Here is a 26,384-nt window from a genome sequence, read left to right on the forward strand (position 1 = left end):
TGGTGTGAATGATTTGGTTTTCTTCCCTTTGAGTTTCCTCCCTCACTTCTTTGCGGATGTTCTTCTGCACCACCTCGACCCATCCTGACTGCTTGGCTTCGAGCTTTCCCTCCATGTCCTTTGTGATCTCCTTGGAGATCTCTTCTTTGATGGCCGTGAGAGTGTTGTCATTGATCTCCCCTTCTTCCTTCTCAGCATTCTTGATGGCTACCATTTCCACTTTCAATGCACTCACCTCCTCCTTGAGTGCCGTGTTCTCTTGTTCGAGGTTCGTGACCCGTGCTTCGAGAGCTATGATGTGCTTGTGTAGTTTGTTTTCCACCTCATTGAGGTTGGAATCGGATGTCTTCTTGTTCTCCTTGATTAATGCCTTCATTGCCATCTCGAGGGCCTCGAGTTTCTCTTGGAGACTCGGGGCCATTCCTCCAAATCACTCTGCAGTCCTTCCCACAGGCAGGGAGGAGAGAGAGAGAGAGAGAGAGAGAGAGAGTTATGTTGCTGCCTTGGGGGCCTGAGCAAGGGTGGTGGGGAAAGGGGCGAACTGGCGAGGGGGCCAGGCCTAACGCGAACTGGTGGGCAGAGAGGCGAACTGGCGAAAGACAGGCGAAATGGCGAACTGGGTGGGGAAAGGGGCGAACTGGCGAAAGACAGGCGAAATGGCGAACTGGCGGGCAGAGAGGCGAACTGGGCAGCGAACTAGCAAGGGGGCCAGGCCTAACGCAAACTGGTGGGCAGAGAGGCGAAATGGCGAACTGGCGGGCAGAGAGGCGAACTGGTGGGTAGAGAGGCGAACTGGCGAAAGACAGGCGAAATGGCGAGCTTGAGCTTGAACTTGAGAGAGAGAGAGAGAGAGAGAGAGAGAGAGAGAGAGAGAGAGAGAGAATGAAATGAAATGAAATGATATATTAACGTCTCTAAGAGGCCATAATGGCCTATGAGACCAAAACTGAGAGTACATCTAAAGTTGGTGTCTCATCAAAGAGAACAACTAAATAAGACTAAAAAGTACAATAAACTGATTGTCCTACAGTTATAAGAATAGAACTGTAAGACTCCGAGATGATACTGAGTAGAAAATACTCGAAAATACTGAAAAATGTATATCAGGTAGATCCATGTATGTTGATCAGTTGAAGTGTTGCCCTCTCCTTAGATCAAGTATCTCCGCCATGGGGCTCTCTAGAATGGAGAAGTCGTAGAAGTGAGGTAGGCGCCTTCGATGCCGAGCAATAATGGCTCTGATCTGGCGATGGTGAGGATGCCGTGGTCGGGATCCTGGTGGGCGTGGCTGACGAGCAAGACATAAGATAACTGCTCTATCAATGGTGACTCCTTGGGAGCGTGGTCGGTGTCCTGATGGCCCAATGGAGGAGGTATCAAGAGGTGTGTGGGCTGGGTTGCTAGTGCCGGTGCCGGTGCTGGTGCTGGTGCTGAAGAAATCTCTCAGGGTCCTCTGTCTAGGTACATCATGGCTCGGCCTCCTGTCTGCCAAGAGGGTCTCTCTGTGTCTCTTGAGCTCAAGTAGAAACAATCCCAAGCATCTCTGATTCTCAAACTCCATGACCCTGCGTAACAGCCCAAAACCCTCTCGGAAGAGGCAGTGATATCTCCCTCGGATCTCATAATAGATTGTACATCGGCAAATGTAGTGTTCCTCTGTCTCTACCTCCTGGTAGCATAGCTGACAAATGCGGTCATCCAAGATCTGATGCACATATCACCCTGTCTCAATCCGCAGCTGGTGTGATGAGGTCCGGATCTGTCCAATGGCACAACGTATCCCATGTGATAGGTGTACATCCATGTACGCCGGGCGGGTGATAAAATCATCTGGTGAGAGGTGTAGGCTCTTGTAATGAGCCATTTTCGTGCCTAAGGCTCAAGGGGGCTAGTCCATGTCCTCTCTGTGTCCACTCTGATGATATCCATCCTGATCACACGGTTTTGCTTTGAGCGGGTGAGATCCAAAAATGGACAATCCAGACTGCACTGAAAGGGTGGTAGTGCCTCTATCCGCAAACCATGTAGGTCAAACCATGATCTCATGTGAGCGTACCAGCAATGAGTATCTCCATTCTCTGCTTCCAACTATATGGATGAGGTCAATGCCAATCGGGAGTACCTCTGCTCAGGGAGCTCCCATAGCCGCTGTAAAAAGGTAACTGCCTGAAATAGGGCCTCAGTTACTACTGGTGGGGCACCCAACTCAGCCCGAACAATCTCATGTGGTACTGTTGATTTGCTCTGAATCATGCAGGCAATCATCATAATCAGTGGTCTCTCCATTTGCCTCCATCCCTCATCTGTCCCTCTCTGAGATCTATGATGTATATTGGGCTCCCAAATTGGAGCTCCGTACAGGAGGGTCGGTGTGACAACTTACAAGGGTATCAAATAGCCACAATTTGGTGCGTGGCTCCTAAAACTGTATGTGTGCACACTGCCTCTCAAGTGCCCCCAAGGCTGCATGCCCTCGAGCTAATCTAGCTGCTGCTGCCTCCTTCAGGGAGAAACGCGGTCCTGTGAAAGTAACTCCCAAGTAGACATATGACCTGACGTACTCTACCCGCTCCCCTTGGAAAGTGAACTGAGGCTCTGATATCGTCACCCATGCCTGTGTGGTGTTAAACACCATAACCTTGGTTTTCCCAAGGTTCACTGTCAAATCTCTATCCGCAAAGAAAGCCTGTAATGCATCCAGGTGTCTCTGTAATCCCTCCGGAGAGTCTGAGATTAGAACAATATCATCAGCATATAACAAGATGGGTATAACACCCCTGCCAGGCATGCCCCTGGGACTCCCAATTTGTCTACATAATCAGAGACCGCATAGCGGGCATCCCTGCTTCACCCCTATTGTGCTGGTCACCCTATCAGATAGTCCGCCTGGAGGTCGGACTCTGCCAGTCACAGACTCATACAAAGCATATATCCCCCACTACATATCCTCGAGTACCTCAATGTCATGCAATCTGTGCATAACCCTGGCACGTGGTACAGTATCGAAGGCTTTGCGGAAGTCCACAAAGCAGCAGTATATCCTTCTCTTCTGTGCCCTGCCCTCTTCAAGAAGTGCCCAAAGTGTCAACATGCGATCCAAGGTAGTAAATCCTCTCCTAAAGCTAGCCTGTCCATGTGCTCGATGACCATGCCTCTCTGCCCATCGGCTCATCTCTGACTCCAATATAGAGCCATATAATTTGGCCAGGTAATGACCAATCATGATCGTCCTATAGTTGCCTAGTACCATGGGGTCCCCACTCTTAAAGAGTGGTACAAGGATATGCTTTGTCCAGCTTGTCGGGAAACCCTCACAAATGGCACGATTAAACACATGTACGATGAGCGGAGCCAAAGTGTCTCGTGCATATGAGAAGTGCTCTCCAACTAGCCCATCATGATCCTGTGCCTTTCCATTCTCTAACCTATCTATCGCATCTAGCACCATCCGCATAGTAAAAAAGGTGCTGCTAGCCGGTCTAGTTCCCAGTGGAGGGGGGGGGGGCTGTCCTGGTGCATCATATAGCTCTCTAGCATAAGTATGCCATGCCTCAAGTGCAGTAATCGGAGTACCAGGCTGTCTCTCCTGAAACATCTTCCATGCCCTCTTGCTGTCCTTCCCCAGGAAGAGTTGGTAGATCTCCTCCTCTAGCTTAGCCAGATAGGCTCGTTTCTTCCTCCGCACAAGGCGCCGAAAGATCATCCTGGCTTGTCTATGCGTGTGAGACCCAATGGCAATCTCACGCTGTAGCTGTGCTCGTGTCTCACAACACTCATCATCATACCAACTGTTCTGTGGGGCAGTGTTGCGGGGGTGGGTGGAAGGGATCATAGTGCAGGGAAACGCATATGAGGCGGATGCATGTAGTACACCTGCCAATCCTCTCGTGATCTCGTCCGGAGGGCTATGCAGGTCTAAAGCGAACAAGCCATCAAATACTGCATCTCGGTAAACCCAAACTGTCTCACGTGTAAACTGATATTTCGGGTACCTAGGTAGATGAGTGGCTGGCCCATCTCTCGGGAATCTACCTACTAGTGTGAAACTCAGGTATGCATGATCGGCTGCTATGCCAATGGGCCTACTGGAAATCATGAAACCCCGCACATCAAGTATCAATGAAGGAGATCCCATCAAGTAGTCCACTGTGCTCGCTCCCCCTTTAGAGTTCCAATGTGTGAGAGCATCTAATCCTTGCCATCTCGATAAGCCATTGTATATGACCAACCCATGTGCACTCCCGAGTGTGAGAAAATGCCTCCGTAATCTGTAATCTCCCCCTCATCCTGTGCTGATCTCTGCAACCCTACATCCTCTGCCGTGATCTCCCAGTACATAGCCTCTTGAGTATCATACAGCTCTGTCTGCTCTGTGCTTGTACGTGCATTAAAGTCTCCCAATAATAATATGTCTCCCATGCTGGCAAACCTCATGATATCATCATATAGTGGTATATAGGGCGACTCTCCTAATGATGCAAACCTGGAGTGGGCTGGGGGAGAGTAGCATACTGCCACATATAGCTTGCGGAGCCCCTTTTTGCATATTCGGACCCACATGTACCTCCTCGCATCTACATCTCTATGTACCACATGTATTTTGTCACAAAGCTCCTCCCTGTAAAGTATTGCCACTCCTCCAGATCCTCTGGTACCTCCCACTGTGCGTGGCTGAGGGCGGAAAATTGGTCTCCATCTATAACCCCGTATGTCAGGAAGCCTCTTGTTTGTGCACTGATGGGTCTCCGTATACATAGCAATATCACTGTGTCTGAAAGTATCCTCAAAGTATCCTGCATTTGTTCTAAGGGCTCCGTTGCAATTACACAACGTGAATCGCAAGGTCTCATAGGCCGCGCACCGTCTAGCGGGCCTCCTCTCCGTAATGATGACTTGGCCATCTCTGTATACTGCACATGTGTTCCTTCCGGTGTGCTATCTGTGCCGGTGTAAGGTCCTTATCCAAATAAATCTTTTCCCCCTTAAGGGCCATCCTTTTGGAGAGAAGGCCTTTTTCTTCTCCAAGTCACCAAACCTGATGATCAATATCTTCGCCTTGGTTTCATCTCTGCCTACTCGCCATGGTCCGGTAATACACCAGTGGCTCCAATTTTTGTTGCAAGAGCTTTTGCATCCTCTTGGGGATTTCCCTTATCTTCCCACCCAACTACACGTACATGTAAGGCACGTGCCCGTCTCTTGGCTTCCTCTTCCAATGTAGCATTCATCACCTCTACTTTATTGACTGGTGTATCCTTCTGTTTTTTTACTACTTCAATCCATGGGTTGACTTCCTCAATTTGTTTCTTTGTGGCACTAGCAATTTCAGCCCATGAATGCATTTCCTTCTCACTTGCAGCCACTTTTGCCTTACATGATTCCAAAGTGTTTTGCATTTCTGTGATGTCTTTTTCGCGGTCAGCCATACATGTCTTCAAAGTGCCTTCGTACGATGCAACTGTTGTGCCAATCTCTCGGAGCATGTCATCCTTCCATTTCTGCATCTCTTTTTTCATTTCCGTTTGCATCAAGGCTTCGGCTAATTCCATCTCAACCCGTACTTGGGCTTGCATTTCTCCCTTCAATTGGACATATATCTCTTCCTTCAGCGTTTCGTATATCACTTTCCTTTGGGCATGCATCTTCTTGGTCCATTCCTTTTCAAGCTCCTGTCGCATGGTGTTCATCTCTGTCCTTATGTGAAGATGTATCTCCTCATAAAGGGCCTCATCTCATCGGGCCATCTTCGTAATCCTTCGTGAGCCGGGGGACATGATTCCTTCCCTCAGTTTTCTGCGGTAGGCATTTGGTGCCTTCGTAAGGGTGTGAAAGGTTGTCTCACCATCCTGTTCCCCCTCCAAGGGTTGAGACATGTTTTCCCCTACTAGTTGTTGCCTTGGGGGCCTGAGCAAGGGTGGGTGGGAAAAGGGAGGGCGACCTGCGCACAAGGCAGCGAGGCAGCCTACAGCGGCGGGCAGAGCAGAGCAAAGCAGCGAGGTGGCCTACGCACAGGGCAGCGAGGCAACCTACAGAGGTGGGAAGAGGCGTGCAGAGCAGAGCAGCAAGGTGGCCTGCGCACAGAGCAGCGAGGTGCGTACGGAGGCAGGCAGAGGCGTGCAGAGCAGAGCAGCGAGGTGGCCTGCACACAGGGCAACGAGGCGGCCTACAAGGGTGCGCACGGAGGCAGGCAGAGGCGTGCAGAGCAGCAAGGTGGCTTGCGCACAGGACAACGGGGTGGCCTACAGGGGTGCGCACGGAGGCAGGCAAAGGCGCACAGGTCATCTTAAGAGAGAGAGAGAGAGAGAGAGAGAGAGAACTATCCACCGAAGAGCATGTAACCAACCATTACGAAAAAAAAAAAAAAGAACTATCCACCATAGGATGTAGAAGTATAGAGAGAAGGGAAGAGAAACATCCACCACAAGATAGAGAGAGAGAAAGGAAAAGAAATATCCACCATAGGATACAAAGGGAGAAATGAAATGATATATTAACATCTCTAAGAGGCCATGATGGCCTATGAGACCAAAATTGAGAGTACATCTGAAGTTGGTGTCTCATCAAAGAGAACAACTAAATGAGACTAAAAAGTACAATAACCTGATTGTCTTCCAGTTATAAGAACAGAATTGTAAGACTCCGAGATGATACTGAGTAGAAAATACTGGAAAATATTGAAAAATGTATATCAGGTAGATCCATGTATGCTGATCAGTTGAAGTGTTGCCCTCTCCTTAGATCAAATATCTCCGCCATTGGGTTGTCTAGAATGGAGAGGTCGTAGAAGTGAGGTAGGCGCCTCCGATGCCGAGCAATAATGCCTGTGATCTAGCGATGGTGAGGATGCCGTGGTCGGGATCCTGGTGGGTGTGGCCGACGAGCACGACATAAGATCACTGCTCTATCAGTGGTGACTCCCTGGGAACGTGGTTGGTGCCCTGATGGCCCAATGGAGGAGGTATCATGAGGTGAGTGAGCTGGGTTGCTGGTGCTAGTGCCGAAGAAATCTGCCAGCGTCCTCTATCTAGGTACATCACGGCTCGGTCTCCTGTCTGCCAAGAGGGTCTCTCTATGTCTCCTGAGCTCAAGTAGGAACAATCCCAGGCATCTCTGATCCTCAAACTCCATGACCTTGCGTAACGGCCCAAAACCTTCTCGGAAGAGACAATGATATCTCCCTCGGATCTCATACTAGACTGTACATCGGCCGAGCAACGTTGGAAAAAAAACACAAATGAGAAGAGCCACAGGCAAGTGCGAAGGGAAATACCCTAGCAAGCTGTCAAGCAGATGATGGGGCAAAAAGCCACTCCAAAGACTAAAAACAGAGACCAAGCAGAGGTTGGGTGAAATGAATTGGTGATATGGAGAGTAGTGCACTGGAGCATAAGGTTGCAGTGTTGAAAAACACAATGCAAAATGGGGGAAGGAGTAATGGAAGGGAGAACAAGGAGGAAGGGAGCAATGGAACTAAGGGGTTGGGGGGAAGGTGGAATTCCCCCCATCCCACCAGGTGTGCCAAATTTTAGTGTACCTATAGCAGGGTTGGTTTCCAGGCACAGTACGTGGTGGCGCTTCTCTGGACAGTATGTCCGGAGTCCTTGATGCTCACGGCGCAACACAGAAGACACTATGTATCGGAGTACAACACAAGAAGGAACGAGAACACTTGCGCTACTCAGAGAACACTAATACATGTCCTTCACTGTACCGTGCACACTCAGCACAGGTCACAGTGAAGAGGATGACACAGCTGAAGCTGCTGACTAAACACAAGGTACAAGTGGTATGAAGGATGAACATAAAGGATGTCCTCCAAAGTGAGATAAGGATGCAGGAAAAGGATGTCCTCCAAGGTGGATGAAGAGGATGTCCTCCTGGGATAAGGATCAAAAGGATGTCCTCCAAGAAGATGAGTGAGAGATGAAGAATGAAGGATGTCGGATATCCTTCAGGATGAGTCAAGGGACCAGATATGCTTGAGGTCCCATCAGTGGCATCTCCTATCTTTGGTGGATGCCATGAGCTGGCAGCATAGCCTTTGGTACATAGTCACATGGGACGCAAAATGGGGACGGAGAACAAGGACGGAAAAATTGAGAATAGCCATTCCCTGTGACTATAGAGTGACATGGGACAGGAATGGAAACGGGAAGATGCGGCCATTCCCAACATTCCTGAGTCTAAAAATGCCCATTCCCTGTGACTATGCTTTGGTAGAATCTCCTATCTCTAGAGATGCCGTTGGAGTGTCAGTCAGTGCTGTCAGTGTCGTTGGAGCCTTCAATGCTGCAGATGATCCCAATGATTGGCGCCTCTGTTGACTCACTGTGACGGTGTGACACTGCTGTGGTGGACAGTCCGTGTAGGGTGGACAATTCGTGTGCGGTGGACAGTCCATGAGGACACCCTTGGTGGCTACACTTCTTCAATTTGTTCAGGTGATTCAGAGAAGCTCAAGTGAGAAGGGATTGCTGTTAGATTTGTATATAACAAAATGTTGTTTGAGTGTCTAAAGTATTCTGTATCTGATGGTTCAACATTTGGGCAATTGACTATTGATTGTTAATCCCAAGTCTTGGGCTTGTGTGTGTGTTGAACTAAAGGAATCTATCTCTGGTTATATTGGTTTGATTTCAGCAATTGGGTGGGTTTGAGTGGTTCTCAGAAATTGAACAGAGATAGCTAATTTGGATTGAGTCTATTGTTTGTACAAATCATTTGAAAGGAGATCGGTGACTCCTAGCTGGGTGGTCTCAGGTTTGAATTTGGGAGAATCCCTTGGGGAACATAAGTGCAAACAGGTCTATTTGTGCCTTGGATTCAGATAGCATAAAGAACAGAGGAGGGTTACCTTTACTGAGCTGTCAAGGGGTGATCTTATTTGAGGCAGATCTGGTATCATGAATTCTGTCAAACAAGGAAGATTTAGGCTTGAGTTGTGGGGAGATATAGGATCAAAATCTGTCCAGCAGTGAACAATTAGTCTGGATCTTCTCAAGCTGGAGGGGGAAATGGAACTACAGATATTGGGAGACCAATGAAGAGCAATCATCAGCAGGCACCTCCGAGGGATATCTCGAAATGTTTGGGTTCTGTTTTGTGTTTTGAATCTAGGTATAAGGGATAGGTTACTTTGGACTGTCAGGAGGGTAGCCAGCTTGGGACAGATCTGGTGTCAAGAAGGACAGGTTTTGGTTTAAGCAGGGAGGCTGGTGAAGGATCAAAGGTAATTAAAGTGTGAGTTGTCATTATGGAGCTTTTCTGAAGTTTAAGGGGGATAAAAGTCCATTCATATAGAGGACCAATGAAGTGCAGGGGACTGCGTCCATCTCTTCAAGGGGATAACAAAACTTGGTTTGAATTCTTGTTTGATCATTAGAGGATCAGAGAAAATTTGTTGAATTCTTAGGTGCTTTGGAGCAGGTGATTTGGGAACCCCTAGTTTTGGTTTCAGTATATTTCACTATTGTGTGATGTCAGATGGTGTTATAGAGGCCATTACCCAGAGCCCTCACATGTTTTGGTGCCCCCACTGAGGATTAGAGAGTTCTTGCTAAGGGCTTTGATCTCTAGGTTGGAATCCACTTGGTGATCAACTCAGGACCATGGCAAGTATGGAATATGAAGTGTTCAGAGGGCAAAGAATTGAGGCTGTCAACCAATTTCTCAGGAGGATTGAGCTGGCAACTTTGAGTAGCAACAGGGATGAGGATGCATACAAGCTAAGGATGGTGAGTTTGCTTCTAGAAGGTCCAACCAAGGAATGGTACGAGGATGTGATTATAGATGCTGAAAAAGGGGATTGGGACAGGTTGAAAGACGCATTGAGAAGGAAATATGGGAAGACAGATAGTCCTGAAGATCTATGGAAGGAGCTTAGCTAGTTGTACCAAGGAGAGAATGAAGAGATGTCAACCTTTGTGGGCAAGTTTGAGGCTGTTTGGAGAAGGATACTCAGAGCCTTTGGAGAGAACCAGGTACCACCTAATTTCTTAAAAAAGGATAGGTTTAATGGTGTATTATATGGAAGCATCAAAGAGAAGGTGGAGTTGAAGGACCCTGACACATTTGCTGAAGCTGTAAGGATAGCAACTGAGCAATGGAGAAAGAAGATGAGGAAGCTGGAGCTAGCAAGGAAAGAGAAGCAGGTATGCAAATCAAACAAGAGCACATACAGCATGATCCTATAGTGGATCCTCTACCTATTGGCAATTTCGAAAGGGGAATCCCAGTGGAAGTTCCAAGGTTGATGGAATCAAATAGCGTTCAGGATGGATTGCATCAGGAGATCCAAAGACTTACTGAGCAGATTGGCAATCTTAATCTTGATGTCCAAGGGATTCAAAATCGAGTGAGAAGGCCACAAGGGGAGAGACAGCCAAGAAATAGATTGGAACAGATACAATGCTTCAATTGTGGGGAGAGTGGTTACATAGCACCTCAGTGTCTTCAGCGTAGAAAGGAGCCAGGTGGAATATACCCAGTGATTCACAGACAGAAAGGGGATAGACTTATGGACCACAAAAATAGGGAAAATGGGAATCAATTGCCAGTACAGGGTCAGGCTCAAGGTCCCTTGGGCAATGTGAACATTTTGGAAGTTGTTCCAGAGGAGATAGATGAGGTTGATGTGATGGCCAACAAAAGAAGAAGGTTGCAAAGGTCAGAATATGAAGTCACAGATAGGGAAGAAAGAGCCAAGAGGAGATCAAGAAAAGGGAAAGCTCCCATGGAACAGGGTGAATCAAGTAAGCAAGGAAAGGTTAGCGATAGGAGAAGGAAGATTGGGATGGGTGATTATCAGCTGGGAGAAGGTCACGCACCATATAGTTTGTTAGCAAATGTAAAGCACAAAAGGCTAACATTACCTATGGACAATTGCTGCAGCTGAATTCCAGTGTGAGAAGACAATGGCATAAGCTTACTAACATCAGAAGAGTGAAGGTTAGGGTGCCTGAAGCAAGTGTGGTTCAATCGAGTAAGGTGTCAGATGTATTGCCTGTGATAGATGTCTAGATCCATGGTAGAAAGATAAGCAAAGTTTACATTGATGGTGGAGCTCAGGTATGTGTGATTACTGAGGAGGCACTTAATGCCCTAGAGTTAAGAGTTATTGGGAGATCCATGTTTAGTGTGAAGATGGCTAACAGTGCCAAGGTAAAGTGTTTGGGGGTGATTAAAGATTTGGAATTGAATGTGCTTGGTCAAAAGGTGAGGATTGATATGCTGAGAGGGACTTCTAGTGTGGTACATGAGATCAAGTTAAAAGAGGGATGAAGCCCGTAGCACAGAAACTTACAAGGCTAGGGACTATTCAAAGGCAAGTACTAGCGGTAGAGGTGACCAAACTTCTGCAAGTTGGGTTCATTTACAGGGTTGCTGAATCAGATTGGGTGTCCCCTATGGTCATAGTGCCTAAAAAGTGAAACAAATGGAGAGTATGTGTTGATTATAAACCTTTGAATGCAACCACAAGAAGACATCATTATCCTCTACCTTTTCAGGATGAGATCTTGGATCAAGTTGCAGGAAGTGAGAGGTACTCTGTATGTGATGAATTCATTGGTTATTCCTAACTCAGGATAGCTCCAGAAGATCAAAAGAAGACAAGCTTCATTACTCCATGGGAGGTGGAGGTGTTTTGTTATAAAGTGATGCCCTTTGGACTTTTGAATGCATATGCAAGTTTTCAAAGTTGGATGGACAAGATACTTTTGTTAGGGTTTTTATGGATGACATGTGTTTACAGTGACAAGCTGCTTCATGTCAAAAAGCTGGATCATGTATTTCAAAGACTTGATGAGGATGGGGCTCAGTTGAATCCAAATAAATGTAAGTTGGCAAGAGCAACAGTAGTGTTGCTTGGGCATGAGATTAGTGAGAATGGGATAGCCCCTGACCCTTCCAAGGTAGAAAGTCTGCTGCAAATGGATAGTCCCAAGACAACTAAGGAACTCAATAGCTTCATTCAGAAGGAGAGATATCTTCCCAGATCATTCTCCATGTTAGTTGAGTATCTCTATCCTTGCAGAAGGTGAGCCAACAAGATCCCTTTGTTTGGAGTGTTGAAGAAGAGGAGCTTTTTGACAACATCAAGGACCTGCTCTCCGCCTTGCCCATAATGATGCCACCTGATTGGACACAAACCTTCTATCTAAGTCTTTGTGTAATACAGTTGGAGCAGTTTTGATGCAAAAGGGAATGAAGCAATCATATATGAGACCTGTGTATTACATCAGCAGAACAATGGGCAATGAAAAATCTTGGCATGAGGTGGAACTATTAGTATGGGTACTGGTTTATGCAATCAAGAGGCTGAGAAGTTACCTGATATACAGACCCTTTGTGGTCTTGACATCCTGCAGTTTGCTGCCCCATTTGCTGAGATTTCCAGGAGAAAACCCCAACTTCCAAGATACAGAGATGGATCTTGGCCCTACAAGAGTTTGATATGAGCTTCATCGAGGACAGTGTGAGGGCACATATGGCAGATATGTTAACATACAGGGAAGTGCAGATCAGACCCAAATCAGCTAAGGATTATCTGCAAACCCTGTTCTCTTAGACTTCATAATCAATGTGATGCCTAAAATTTGGGTCTGTAAATCCCATCTTTGTTGGGGGATGTTGTAGCTGTATCCATGACACATGTCTAAAAGACCGAACGCTAATGAACAACCATTTTTATAATACAGTTGATCTTGATTTCGGTGACATCAAAGGTTGGGGGCATCCAGGCTACATTGGAAAGGTGGTAATTTTTCCATCTGGATATCTTCAGAGAGAAGTGCAATCCTGGGGAGACAACCAGCTGATAGAGACCAAACCCCATATTGGTATGTGACTGCCTGAAAAATTGGCTCAACCACAATCTTTCTCACAGCCTCCTCACGCGATGAGGGCACACCATTCTAATTCGAGATTTCAATGCCAGGATTGCAAAGCAGTGAGTGAAGCTTATTGATTTGCATGAGGACACAACTAGGTTATCAGAGTTAGACCTTGCGGAAACCAAGACAGCAAGAGCCGATGACAAGGGAAGTATTACACTAAATCGAGGAGAAGGTTATGGGCTAATTTTCAACAATGGTTTGTCTAAATGGCCTAACTCAGGAGGCCTGATGTATCACCCTCACCATGTAGGCTCTATCATGGTTCACTGTCTCATGGTATCCCCAGCCATTGTCACAAATGTCCTCAATCTTGATACTCATATAGAAGAAGAAAATAACAAAAAACACAATATTTGTAAGACATTTCGTCTTGCTCCTAAAAAAAAGTCAGGCATTTTATACTCACCTCCGTGGTAAGGTCCCTAAGGCGTTGCTTTGTTTTATGCCTGTTGGCTTTCTCCAGTAACATATCAGCATCAAAGCCTGCCTCTTTGAGTACCTGTATTATAGTTAGCCTCACAAGTGAGACAAAGAAGAATCAAATGAGTATCATATAACCCAAAATAGAACCAATTATGGCCAAAAGCTTTCATCTGAAACTTGGCTCACTATGGTTTCCAAAGTTCACAATTTGCATCTTGGCTACCTCATGGAGGACCGCTTTGTCAGAAATATCTTTATCTTCAACCCATGCAGCATGGTAGATTGATTGTGTTACACTTGTATCACAAATTGCAACTCGCAGAGCTAAAACCTGTAAAAGCCAAAAAGCAAGGACATTACTTCTAAGCACAATATTGCATATTGTAACATACAAGGTTCAACGCGTAACATACAGATCGAATTGGAAAGACTGATGGAAACTTCAGATTTGCATTTAGATACTTCGACCAATCCTCCATGTCTTTCCTGTCACACAAAAACAAAAGAACAAGAAAACTTAACTCACCAAAAAATACCTGTCCTGCAAACTTTTCGCAATAACAAATGGTGTAACAACCACTGAGAAGTGTGTGCGTGTATGTGGGTGCACATGTGCGTGTGCATTCAAGCGGATGTGTGCATGTGATCGGCTGGCATCTGGGCACCTGTGTATGCATGTGCATGGGGGTGTGCACTGTGTGCATGTGCCTGCATGTGTGTGTGTAAAAAACAGTAATGAAGACCAGCCCTGCTTCATTCCACCTGCACTGCAAGTCTCACTAACATCCCAATTGTTACATATCTGATGCTAATAACATGATTAGAGAGCCTAATCTTGGGTTAAGGGACCCTAAGGATTAGTGCAGCAAGCTAATAACATGGGCGAAGGGTTTTAGAGGATCCCATAAGTTATAACCTTTTGTTAAGTCGACAACTATTTATAGGTTGACTTATGTCTATATAAGTGGGGTGAGCCTGTTCAGATTGTATTGTACTCTTGAGCTCTCTTCAGCGTGTTGTGGAAGGCCAGCAAGACTAGGACTTGGCTTCGGACTGAGTCCACAGTGGAATCTTAGCTGTACAAAGGGAAGGTTGCAGACATGTTTGAACTGTTGGGCAGATGTGTTGCTGTACACATGTGCTGAATTTGTGGTCAGGACTGCGCACAACGAAAAAAAAAAAAAAACATCATGCACATCTAGCTTATCAAAAGCAGAACCCTATTTTTTATGCACACACGTTTATTAAGGCATATGAATGTTTTTTAAAGGCTTAAAAAAGCATATATATGCAGAGATGTAAAAAAACCATTGTGTGAAGGCACTATTGCCTAGGGTTTTTTACTCTTTCAAGCTCCATTTTTTGACAGCCGCCAAAAGGACGAGAAGTTATGCAGGCCACACAGCACATGTTTTCTTGGGATTTGCGGGACGTTTTCTCTAGCTCTTTTCATCTACCTCAAGTGTCAGGATATGATATGCCCGAGATTGGGGAGATACAAGTGGGTAGAAGAGGAAAAAGAAGAAGATATATTAACGTCTTGCAAAAGACCCGAACCTCATGTGTGGATTACTCGCACATTTCACAGTCAACGTCATCTTAGGTGGCTGGGAGTTTTCTTCATGACAGGAGTGCCATTACAGGTGTTAGCCTTGTTGGATCAAGATGAGGAAGGAGTTCATGTTTTTTATTCTATCCTGCCAAGATAGAGATTGTTGAAATGTGACATGCAGGAGATTATTCCTAGTGTTGCCCTTCATTCAGTGAAAGTAGTTAGCCGCTCAGGAAAGCAGTGGCATGTTGACCCTCCGCCTGATATTGTGACCCATGGGTGTTAGTGCTTATGGTTGTATGGTGGATGTCCTACCAGATATCTTCATTGGGACCCTGGAGGGGGTTGATGCAGCCAATCCTATGAAGAGTAAGCCTTTTTTTTCAGCTACATTGTCCATAATGCCAGGCTCCTTCTACTTGGACAGATTTAGAGGACTACTACACTCAGGCTGCACTAGGAGAGCTATGACATCACTACATTAATTCAAAAGAGATTTTGGCACAAACTTTGGCACTCATACAAGAGTTGTCAAATCTCCCACTTCTTTTGGTTCTTACACGGTGGCCAGTGGAGGGCTATTTTTGGAGTAGACCCCACCTGACCCAAATGTCCGGTAGCTTCTGAGAGTGCAACATTGCATATGGAGGTGTAGAGGTGCTCAGAGGATTTGACGCTCTATAGCTCAGCTTATGTGCAAAACGAGGAGAGAGACCGTTAATGTTACTTGGGGCACTATTTCTTGGCTCACTCAGTCTGGTCCACAAATATTTTTTGAGGGCAGGGATCTGGACACCGCCATAATAATATGCAGAGGTGTGGCCCAACACTGCATGCTACAAGATATTCCTCATACATAGTATTATAGACCACATCCAGAGAGGATTGATACTGCTTGGGACCTCATTGCCAGCATCATAGCTTGACAGATTTGGAGGGCCAAATACACAGAGGCTATTGAGGGCACTCAAATATAAGACACTCGGTGCATTTGTGTTTGGTGCTCAATCCATGGGTAAAATTCTAGGAGGGGAGAGGGGTGTTATGTTTGGTGGTCACTCCATGGGTGGCTAATTTCAGAGGAAGGTTACATATGCAGGAGTGGGGTGGGAGGTACACTAGAGGCCAGTAATGGCAAGTGAGTACATCCTCACCTCTGAAAAGAAAAGTGTCTAAAGCTCTAGATACCCAAAAAAGCAGCCCTCCATTCCAACTGAACTAGCCTTCTTGAAGACCCTCCCACTGGGCACAGAGGGTATATGGGTCATCCCAAATAACATGTATGGACACGACTAAAGGTGTAGCTTTCTGGAAACAAAGAATTGGGCCATGTCCATATGAAAAAAAAAATTGATGGGGCAATATGTACTTAAAGATCCTTTTGAATGCCTTAGGATGCTCTTAAAGTAGTCTAAATACCCTCTTGTATGGTACAGAAAATGTCAATGAAGCCTTTTTAAAGCAAGCCAATTTTCAGCATGCAAAATCCTGTTTTTTCTGCTGGGGACAGCTTGCTATATATGCCAGACAATAAAGCTGTCAATCAATGTATGGAAACCAACAAACCTAGTACTGGACACAAGCAAGAGGAAACATAAACATGACAATAAAGCTGTCAATCAATGTATGGAAACCAACAAACCTAGTACTGGACACAAGCAAGAGGAAACATAAACATGTATACAAAAATAAAGGCACCATCTCATGCTGACCCCTCTATTGTCTCGAGGTAGCGAGCCCACCAAATCTGCCAAGCTGCTCAGTGACTGATCATCTCCTTAAGGAAGTCTCGTGAGTCGTGACATAAAGATGGCTTACTCTATTACAAGAACCTTGCTCGCCATTGTGACTACCGTCAACTAGATTGCTAGAAGTCAGCTTGTACTGTCCTCGTAAAAGGGGGCATGATCATCCTCGGCTGCCCATGCGACCACATTGTGATTTCCAAGTGATGTAGTGTGTTTGCTATGGCAGTCCTGGGTGAAGAGAGATTCTGCACCAGATCCTGCACAGTCCCAAAGATAGTGCCATGGGACTCCAATGTTGCTATGCATCATCAAGAGCTTGACTGGTCATGGCTAACTGTGCTCCCACCATAAGACCTCAATGGGAAGTGCGCTTGATAAAGTGGAGATCTTGCAGGGACAGAAATTGCTGATAAGGTGTTACTAGAGCTCAAATAGGATGGGGACTGTCATGTTCCAAGCTAGCCAACACTGCTGCAATGAAGTATCCACTGTTCAAGGTTGGCTGAAAAGGGACAGAAATTGCTGAAAAGGTGTTACTAGAGCTCAAAGAGGATGGGGCCCGTCATGTTCCAAGCTACCCAACACTGCTTTGAGTAAAGGACAATGCCTCATCAATGAAGTATCCAGTGTTCAAGGTTGGCTGAGTAGGCCAAGGAGTATACTGGCTGGTCATGCTATGGAGTCTCACCAGGACCACTCTCCTCGATCCCATTGCAAACAGGCCATGGGTTGGGTCTCCGAAATCCACAGATACTAGAAAGGTCCTTTGCCATCCTAGAGGAGATGAATCAATCTACCGAGTGTGGCCATGGAAGCCAACAACCAGGACTCCATGCATGGGAGCTCTGAGGTTCTTCTCACAGGTATCCTATGACAGATTCACAGTCCTTGTGCATAAAGAGAACCATGAAGGGGAGGTCTTCCCTGAAATCGAGGACACATAGGAATGTGTCGTAGGGGGTGAAAATGGCCATCCACAGAGGTGGGGAAGGAGGATAAAAAGAAATCGACCCATGTGTGCAATGGTGGAATCAAAAGTGTCAACGAGGTCACACCCACCATGTGGACATACCGTATGTTGTTGCAGCTCAAGCTTGATCTAGAGGAAGAAAAGCCATGACCCATAGGACTTGGCGGGGCGCATTTCAAATGCCCCAAGAAATATAGGATTGTGGCTGAGCTAGTGATCACTAGACACACACAATGAGCCATTCCTAATCAAAGGCTCCCACAGATGCTCTTCCTTAGCATTGGATGGGCTCTAAAAGAGAGCTCGTCACAGACTGCCCCAAGCTCAAGGAAGATGGGCTACAAATTTGTCGGTGGATGATACCAAGTCTACCCTCATGAAGAGCCAAAATGACAGTGTCCCAAGAGACCTTGGCATGGGCGTTCATGGGGTACCATTGAGCATGCTATGTGGAGCCCTATGGCCCCCCATCTTGCCATTTGTGTGATCGAGGATAGCCACCTACTTGATCTCGTCAGTAGTCAAATGCATGTGTAAGTATAAACTCTCTTGTGATGTGAAACTACAAATGGCTCATTAAATCAGTTATGTTTAATACTACTTGGATAATCATATTAGTTCTAGAGATAATATGTGCACCAACTCTCAACTTCTAGAGGGGACACATTTACAAGATAGAAGGCTGAAACGGGTTTGTTTGGCATTGTGGTGAATCATGATAACTTCCCAAACCACACATGGCACTTCCTATGCTTGAGTCAAATTTCTCCCTATCATCTTTTGATGGTAGGATAGATGCTCACCATGGTGGTTACAGTACATGGGTTTCTTGCAAATGCTGCTATAGAGATACATCCACTCCCAAATGGAAACCAAAGTAACCGATTTCACCACTGCTCCAAGGCTCCAATGCCTAGGGATGCAATAAAAAGCCTCTGCTACAGCAAGAAGGTGTCAAGGCCTGCTCACCCAAAATCCACAGGACTTTCCCCAGTTGGTCTGAGCATCTGAAGCCATCAAATTGACACCTATGAATCTCCTCAAGTTGTTTTCAGTGCCTACCAGGTATGTTTCTGTGTCATCTGCAACCCCAAAGTTTTGATCTTCTCGTGACTCCAGATGGGGAGGTGTAGTTCCTTAAGTCTTGTGTCATGTGAGAGAATTGTTTATAGCTTCCACCACGAGCAAGAAAACTTAAAACGTAGGGGGCAAGGGGCAGCCTTGGCAAACCGACCGGTCCTCTCACTCCCTGAACTATGGGCAGCAGAGACAAGAACCCAGGCAGAAGCTAAGCCCATTTGCAGCATTGTGCTTCTGAAAAAGGCACCTAGCCCTTCTCGAACTCAAGAAGAAGCAGCGCTGAATCCTGACCAGATGCCTCAGCTGCTGCAGAAGACTTCTCGAAAAGTAGAGATGTTGTCCAGGATGCTCCCATTCTGGATAAAAATGGTCTGCAATAAATATATGAGTGAACAAACCTACCCCTCACCCTGATAAATTTTACAGTGAAATCAACATAACTAATCTAATATGAGCACCAAAAAAATAAATGAGTCTCATGGGTGACTTATTATGACATTATAAGATTTGATTCAGCAATGCACATTTTCTTGAAAAGAGGCTTCAATCATTGCAGAGATATGGAAAGAAAGAACCTAGCATACGATGCCCGAGAACCAGCAAGAGTTAGTAAAGGCACAATTGGCGTCTTGATGGCCTTGAAAAGAGCACCAAGTAAGAACTGCAAAATAAGAACATAGAAAGAGAAGGTTAATGACTCTTTTGCGCACATTTACATGCATGCCAAAGCACATGCGTGCCAAGCAATTCTTGTTGTCTAAAAGTTCTAAACACATTAAGCACAATACCGGCTTGTACACAAGCTTGGCTCCTGTTTCCTTTGCTATTGCTGCTACCTGCAATTATCACCCTTAAGTAAATTGTAGTACATGCTGTATAAAGCTCAATTGAGAGCTATAGAGGACAGCTTAGCAGTTCCAGACATTCCCAAACACTACCTGCAGGGAAGCCATGAATGACCAGGGACTGCTAAAATCGTGATAGTACAGAAGTGTATGAGGTTTATGCCCACTCGCTAACCTGCATAAAAACAAGAAGTCATGTCAACCACAAGAGTTCAAACAACTGGACCACCTAATCTTCATGATTAAGCATGTTAAATAGGAATAGCCATTAGTTGCAGTACTGATGTTTCAAAAGTGATTATATTCCACCTTAAAACACGTCTGGGCATGGGCAACATACCAAGCGCTTTCTCCACAAAAACAAGGCGATCCTGCAATTTGTACACACATCACTGCATTTATGTAAACCTTTTCCATTTCTACCATAACTTTTGCTTCTTTCTCTATGCTTAGGCCTTCCTGGACAATATAATTTTATTCAATAAAGCACATTGATCTTCTGTGGGAATTCTGTGCTACCCATTATAATGTGCTCTTTTGGATACAGCCTCCATAAGAGACATGCTGCAGCGATAATGATAAACCCATGATAATGTCTTGTCTTGTCATGTTATCAGGGATTTAACATTAAGGGCCGAGAAAAAGAAGGGAGGGGGGGGGGGGGGGATTGTTGGTGGGGGCGGGGGCGCTCTCTCTCCAGATAAACATGAGGGTGGGCAGTCCTAGAAGGTCCATGAATCCTATTTCGAATAGATGCAAGAGTATCTGATCAGAAAAACTGGCATAGTGGAGAGGCAAGTTGTGGGGATATGTGCTACCCCTGATACTGAAGCCACCATGTGAGATAAATGGCTATCTCCTGAGATACATGCACAATGCAATGCTGAATAGACTCTGTGGGGAAAACCATATAAGAGCAATCAAGTGCAGCACCTGTGACAGCTCTTCATTGATTAACCATAAGCTATCAACCACAAAAAGCATGACCTTACGGATTTTACCAGAACCTCAAAACCTCCTTCAGGACCTGCATAGCCCAGGAAGCATGATTGTTCTACCCATGAGACCACCTTTCTCGACCCGATTGGAAGATCTGAGAAGGATTAATGATAAAGAATGATTGCAAGGGTTGTAGCCCTTCACACTGAGAAAGGGTGGGTGGCATATGGGAAGCACCTATACAATAGAAAGAATCCAGATAGTGACTTTTCCCGAACCCGGACTTGTGCACGCTTGGAACCTAGGAGCTCTACACTAAAGGGTGGGTGGGATATGGGAAGCACCTATGAACCCAAAAGAACACAAATAGTGACTTTTCCCAAACCTGGACTTATGCACTCCTTAAACCTAAGGGCTCAAACCTAAGGGCTCTACCCTATCCAAGCAGTAAACGGACATGGGTAGTACCAGAAAAGGAAAAAAATTTGCAGGTTCACTAGGCTTTGATACCAACTCTCATGCGTATGTGCTAGGGTTTTTAGAGATAGAAAAGAGTGCGGCGAAATCACACATAAAGCACACAAAAGAGTCCTAAACTACTAATCTAAAGAAAAAAGTGTTACAACTGTACTTCAAGTACAAAATATAACTGAGAATGAAGTTGTTAGTTCTCAACCCAAGCATTGCTAAGATCTTCTGGCCAGACCACGCTCTTAGAGAAATGCTCTATACATGGTATATTGTTGAGAAATGCAGATGAAAATGAAGATTACCAAGGCCACGTATATACATGGTATATTGTTGTTGTTGTTTCCCCCACCCCCCCCCCTCCCCTGCGGGAAAAAAGATCCTTCTGTTAGTTACCGATAAAACAGCCAAAATGGCTAAGTACAAATCCGTTTGCAAAGGGAAATGTGAGTCAAGATGAACAAAGAGGAGCATGCACTTCTAAGGCTGGCCGCTCTAGGAGAAGGCTATCTCATACAATGTTGTTGGGGGGTGGTTGGGGGGGGGGGGGGGGGGGATATAACCACACAGGTGGTTTGTGGTTTGTAATGCCAAGTGGGCTCACCCCTAGTATCTGTAAGAAAAGGACCATGCCGCCAGATCCTAAGGAAGGCCTCCCGACGCTTCCTCATGTAATCTAAACCGCCAGAAGCTTCCCCCATTGAACTCTAAGGGTATGAATGATATCGAGCCAGATGCTCCACATAGACTCCATGAGCGGGGTGATGGTGCCTTCGATGGCTTCGCTGCAACAAGCTCTTCATATATGCCATGTGGCTATACTACTGCAAATATCCCATCTTTGTCTAGAACCTGGGGTCCAACGACCAGTAGGCGGAGCTGGAATTGGCATAGTGGAAATATAAAGGTGAGAGACCTGAAGGGCTAGTCCCCCACCTTCCTCCTCATACCGCATGAGGATCGCGGCCTCAGTGGCCCAAGCAACAGTCCCCACGGAACAATACGGGCAAGAGCCTGATCCATAGAGAAAATGTGTAGGAACCTCTGCCAAACCTGCTCGGCCTTTGGGCAATCCCAAAGGCAGTGATGTTGAGACTCCTAGGGATGGCCACACCTCTGACATAATGCTGCTCTGCCCCCAATGGCCAACCAAGTGCAACCAGCTAAGCTCCTGTGCACCAGCTACCACAAGAAAAGGGTGATCTTCCGCAATCAAAAGCTGTCCAACAGACGCTTCCAGAAATCTGCGGAAAATGTGGCAGGATGCCAATGTGCTGCTACTGTTGGAGTGCCATCCACCTCTAACATCTGAATCCTGCAGCCCAACCGTGCAGTGTAGGCAAAGACGAGGGTATCCGGTGGCTCCTCTCTGTCCGCTGGATCCTACCATGTCCACTCTCCCCGGTCCCAATAGGCCGGCCCTCCCACATCCATAGCCGCCATAGTCTCTCTTTGGCCACCTTGGCCGGTGGAGGGTCGATGTGCCACTCATGTGCGTGAAAACCAATGGTATAGTGCTGTTGGTCAGCCCGTGGAGACTCATAATAGGCTGGCCCTCCCACATCCATAGCCGCCATAGTCTCTCTTTGGCCACCTTGGCCGGTGGAGAGCCGATGTGCCACTCATGTGCGTGAGAGCCAATGGTACAGTGTTGTTGGGTGCTTGCCTAGCCAAGTCACCTATCCGACCTCTACTAGCCATGTCATGTATCAAGGAAATGTGCTTGGAAAGCCCTAAGGTGTGTCACAATGTTGGTCTCCTCACAACATGGATGCCCCCAATGGGGCTGCGGACTGCATCGCTTTCTAGACTCACGCTCGATAGTGGCTCCCCCACATGAAAAAAGGTGCACAGGAGGGGATCATAACATGATCAAGTCCAGAAAGGACTGTAGTGGCAGTTTTAGGACACCACAGTGACGGGTGCCGAGGGTGCGTCCTGGGAGAAGCTGTTCCTTGCCACGGTGCTTGGCACCTTCCAGAGTTTGGTCGCAGTGCCAGTAGTCTTCTCTCCACATCCGATTGTCGGGGCCTTGGGCCCAACTTGGCCAGGTTGGACCAATTTTATGTTGATGAGTGGGCCTGCAACCACGGTGGCATAGTTGGGGCATTTTAGTAGGCACCACCTTTTCTGATCATGCCCCCGTCATGCTCCACCTCGGTGATTTGTGGAATCAAGACTGCCAGCAGAGCCGCTTGCATCACAGACTTCCTCATCTACGACATAGAGATCTATCAAAGCATTAAGGAGGCAAGGCTTATTCTTTTAGCCCTGGTGCCACTACTCTTAACTTTAACAAGGCTTTACAAGAGGTTAGCCAGATTCTGCAAGTGGCCCATCAGGACAGACTCCAGGTGTTCCATGAGCAGGAGAGGCCATCGCCGCAACATTGCCTCTCTTCAGCGTCTTGAGGAGAAGACCCGCGATGGCCCCTGGATTGAAGCACACACGGCGGCTGCCCACACATCGCTTAGTGCCCTGGAGGACAGGAGATCAGAGTCTACATATCATGTCAGAGCCTCCTTCTGGACTTAGGCAGGGGACAGTTTCATGTGATTTCTTCACGACCACACCACAGGCAGGACAATGTGTGCAACCTTAGGGGACCTGATGGACTGTGAAGTCAGGGACCCACCTCAGGTTTGGGCCATCGCCTTGGACTTCTACAGCTTTCTCCTTACCTCCAATCCTCACTCCCCACAGCGCGACAGAGCATTTAGCAGCACACAAGGGCAGTCATTCTGGTGGCTATGAATATTTTTTGGTTCTCCATCGATGAGTTGGGGGAAGCACTGCAGGCTCTTTCTCGAGGAAAGTGTCCAGGCGAGGATGGCCTTCCTCTTCCTGCGGCATTGGGATGTCATGAAGGCTGGCTTGCAGAGTGCCTTCAATGAGATCAGGGTTGCTGGAGTCATGCCTGATCGGCTTTCAAAGGGGTTGACCCATCTCATCCCCAAGAGGGGGGGGGGACCGACTAGAGGTGCAACATTGGAGACACGTCACAATCTTGGATATTGCCTACAAAATCCTCGCCAAAGCCATGAGCAGGAGGTCTTGGTGGTGTTGCTACTGGACTTCGAGAAAGCCTACGACAGGGTGGACTGGGTTCTTCTTGAGGGCACCTTGATCAGGATGGAATTTTCAGCCGCTTGGGTGCAAGGGATCTCAGCCCTATACTCCTCTGCTCACAGCCAGGTTTGGGAGAGTGTTCTTCTTGAGGGCACCTTGATCAGGATGGAATTTTCAGCCAGGTTTGGGTGCAAGGGATCTCAGCCCTATACTCCTCTGCTCACAGCCAGGTTTGGGACAGCGCTTTCCCATCTTTAGATCAGTGTCCCAGGACTGCCCCTTGGTCTTCTTTCTTGTTTTGTTCGTGGCGGAGGCCATGAGCAGCATAGGTCTCAAGGACCTGAGGCAGGACCTTGGAGGAGCTCTTGGATTTAGAGTTTGCAGATGACATGGCAGCTTTGTTCTCCAGCAGTGAGGGGAACGTGCCACTGTTTGCAGCAGTGATTGAGGTGGTTTCCCTTGCCTCACGAGCGAAGATCAACTGGCACAAGTCATAGCTTTTGGGTGGCTCCCTCCCCCACTCAGACTTGGTGTCCAGTTGAGGGTTTCCAGTGGTGGATCCCACAGCACCCCAGTTCGGTATCTTGGGTGCCAGGTGGGCATAGACGTCTCCTGAGCAGCAGATTGCCCCCTTTCTGAGTATTCAAAGGGAGTTTTTTGGAGCAGCAAACCAGCCAGAAGAAGTTTAAGTCATCAAGCAGACACCCCAAACAAAAGCAATCAATGCAAACCAGTCCAGGGCATCCTTTTAAAGCAGTTTTCCACAATTGGGAGAGGACTACATGAGGGTTTCTTGATCTGTTCACAATAATCTCAGTATGCGCATACAGTTTTCACCAGCACATCTTGGTCCAGAAGCGCCAATTGGGAGACGGAAAGATTCCTATTTATCAGTCCTTTACCATGGTTATATTGGTCTCTGCTTACCCCTAGATACGTTCCAAGTTCCCTCGCACCTATTGGTGATTGCTAGTTTGTTGCGGCATGTGCCACATAGCATTGTACAGCATATAAAAAACCTTCAAGTGCACCTTGGTTCAGACTCCAAGCACATCCACAAACTAGATGCATACAACTCAGCCTATAATTTTTTTCCCTACTTTTAGCGAAGAATAGATCTTCTATGGGTCAGAAAAGAAACATCTTAGTCAGAAAAGAAACTACAACCCTCAAAAACGAAGCAAGCTACAAAAGACCCCTCATACAAGGACAGAGAAACCAAAGGAAAAAATAAGGGACAGGAAGGGGAGGAAGGGGTGGGCGGGAGGAGAGGGGGGGGGGGGGGGGGGGGCATGGGGGTCGCCTCTCTGGCTGGCCGGGAGGCTACATCAGTGAAGGGGAGGGAAAATCTGCACTGGGATCATGTACTGCCAAACAAGTCTGGAGCCCCCCCTCAACGGACGTTGCCTCCGGCTGGCCACTCTCGGAGGGAGGCTACATCAGTGAGGGGGAGGGAAAATCTGCACTGGGATCATGTAGTGGGAACACCCCCCCCCCCCTCTTCAATATATATATATATATATATATATTGAAGGGGCCAAAGGACCAAGTGCCGAGGAAGGTAGCAGCACCGTGCTGCTGAATCTGATCCAAGTCACTGCCAAGACGTCCAGTGGGGTGTGGATAGTGTCCGTCCAATTAGAGCGGAGAGTCTCCGCAAGCGGGTTGGCAGATCCATCTATACTCTCAATTCATCTCGCACATCAAACGTGTCAGGCTGATGAGCTTCTATTTTGGGCTCATGTGAACGTTTGGGAACAACTGAGGCTCTGGTGGGACTGAGGAGGCAAGGATGGCCATAACCTAGAAGTGTCTCCGATGCAGGGCAAGACCTGTGCCGTCCTCCTCATAGCATAGGGGCATGCCCACATCTTTGGCCCAAGCAATGAGCCCAGGTGATGCAGGGAAGTGTACTGGGCTCGGAGGTGACTAGATGAAGAATCCTCCACTAGACCTGCTGCACCTTTCGGCAATGATGGCCGTAACCTAGAAGTGTCTGCGATGCAGGGCAAGGCCTATGTCGTCCTCCACATAGCGTAGGGGCATGCCCACATCTATGGCCCAGGCAATGAGCCTAGGTGATGCAAGGAAGTGTGCTGGGCTCAGAGGTCACTAGACGATGAATCCTCCACTAGATGTGCTGCACCTTTGGGCAATCCCGAAGACAGAAGCTAATCATATGGATTGTTTCTCCCGGGAAAAAGATCCTTCTATTAGTTAAAAAATGGCAGCCCGAGGGCTAGATGTACCTGCTCAGAACCCTCAACAGAGGCAAAATACAAGCTGGGGAGGAGTATTTACCTCCATGACTAGAGGCGTGGGGGCTCGAAGGCCGTAATCTCGCCAGCCCAATCAGTGAGAAAGGGGACCGTGCGTCATGCACGCAGGAAGGCC

The 26,384-nt window shown here is 47.0% G+C and overlaps 1 protein-coding gene across 3 annotated transcripts in view; it reads right to left on the reverse strand.

The window, feature by feature from the left end:
* The window catches only part of LOC147632611 (uncharacterized), a 171,836-nt gene that overhangs the window by 22,388 nt on the left and 123,064 nt on the right, over positions 1 to 26,384 (reverse strand). The window contains exons 6-14 of one of the 3 annotated variants that reach the window (XM_086807394.1): positions 19,824 to 19,885; positions 19,608 to 19,689; positions 19,458 to 19,505; positions 19,245 to 19,330; positions 13,733 to 13,805; positions 13,543 to 13,650; positions 13,303 to 13,395; positions 12,331 to 12,439; positions 11,857 to 12,134 (exon numbers count right to left, since the gene is read on the reverse strand). In XM_086807394.1, coding sequence (XP_086663520.1) covers positions 11,968 to 12,134; positions 12,331 to 12,439; positions 13,303 to 13,395; positions 13,543 to 13,650; positions 13,733 to 13,805; positions 19,245 to 19,330; positions 19,458 to 19,505; positions 19,608 to 19,689; positions 19,824 to 19,885 — 828 coding nt within the window. In that variant the 3' untranslated portion in view covers positions 11,857 to 11,967. Of the gene's footprint in view, positions 1 to 11,856; positions 12,227 to 12,330; positions 12,440 to 13,302; positions 13,396 to 13,542; positions 13,651 to 13,732; positions 13,806 to 19,244; positions 19,331 to 19,457; positions 19,506 to 19,607; positions 19,690 to 19,823; positions 19,886 to 26,384 lie in introns of those variants that run through there. The other 2 variants (XM_086807395.1, XM_086807396.1) reach the window with 2 other exon arrangements.

Source organism: Cibotium barometz, chromosome 13 (genome assembly GCF_041138505.1).
Source record: "Cibotium barometz isolate CiBa-2024 chromosome 13, ASM4113850v1, whole genome shotgun sequence".
Taxonomy (NCBI): Eukaryota; Viridiplantae; Streptophyta; class Polypodiopsida; order Cyatheales; family Cibotiaceae; genus Cibotium; species Cibotium barometz.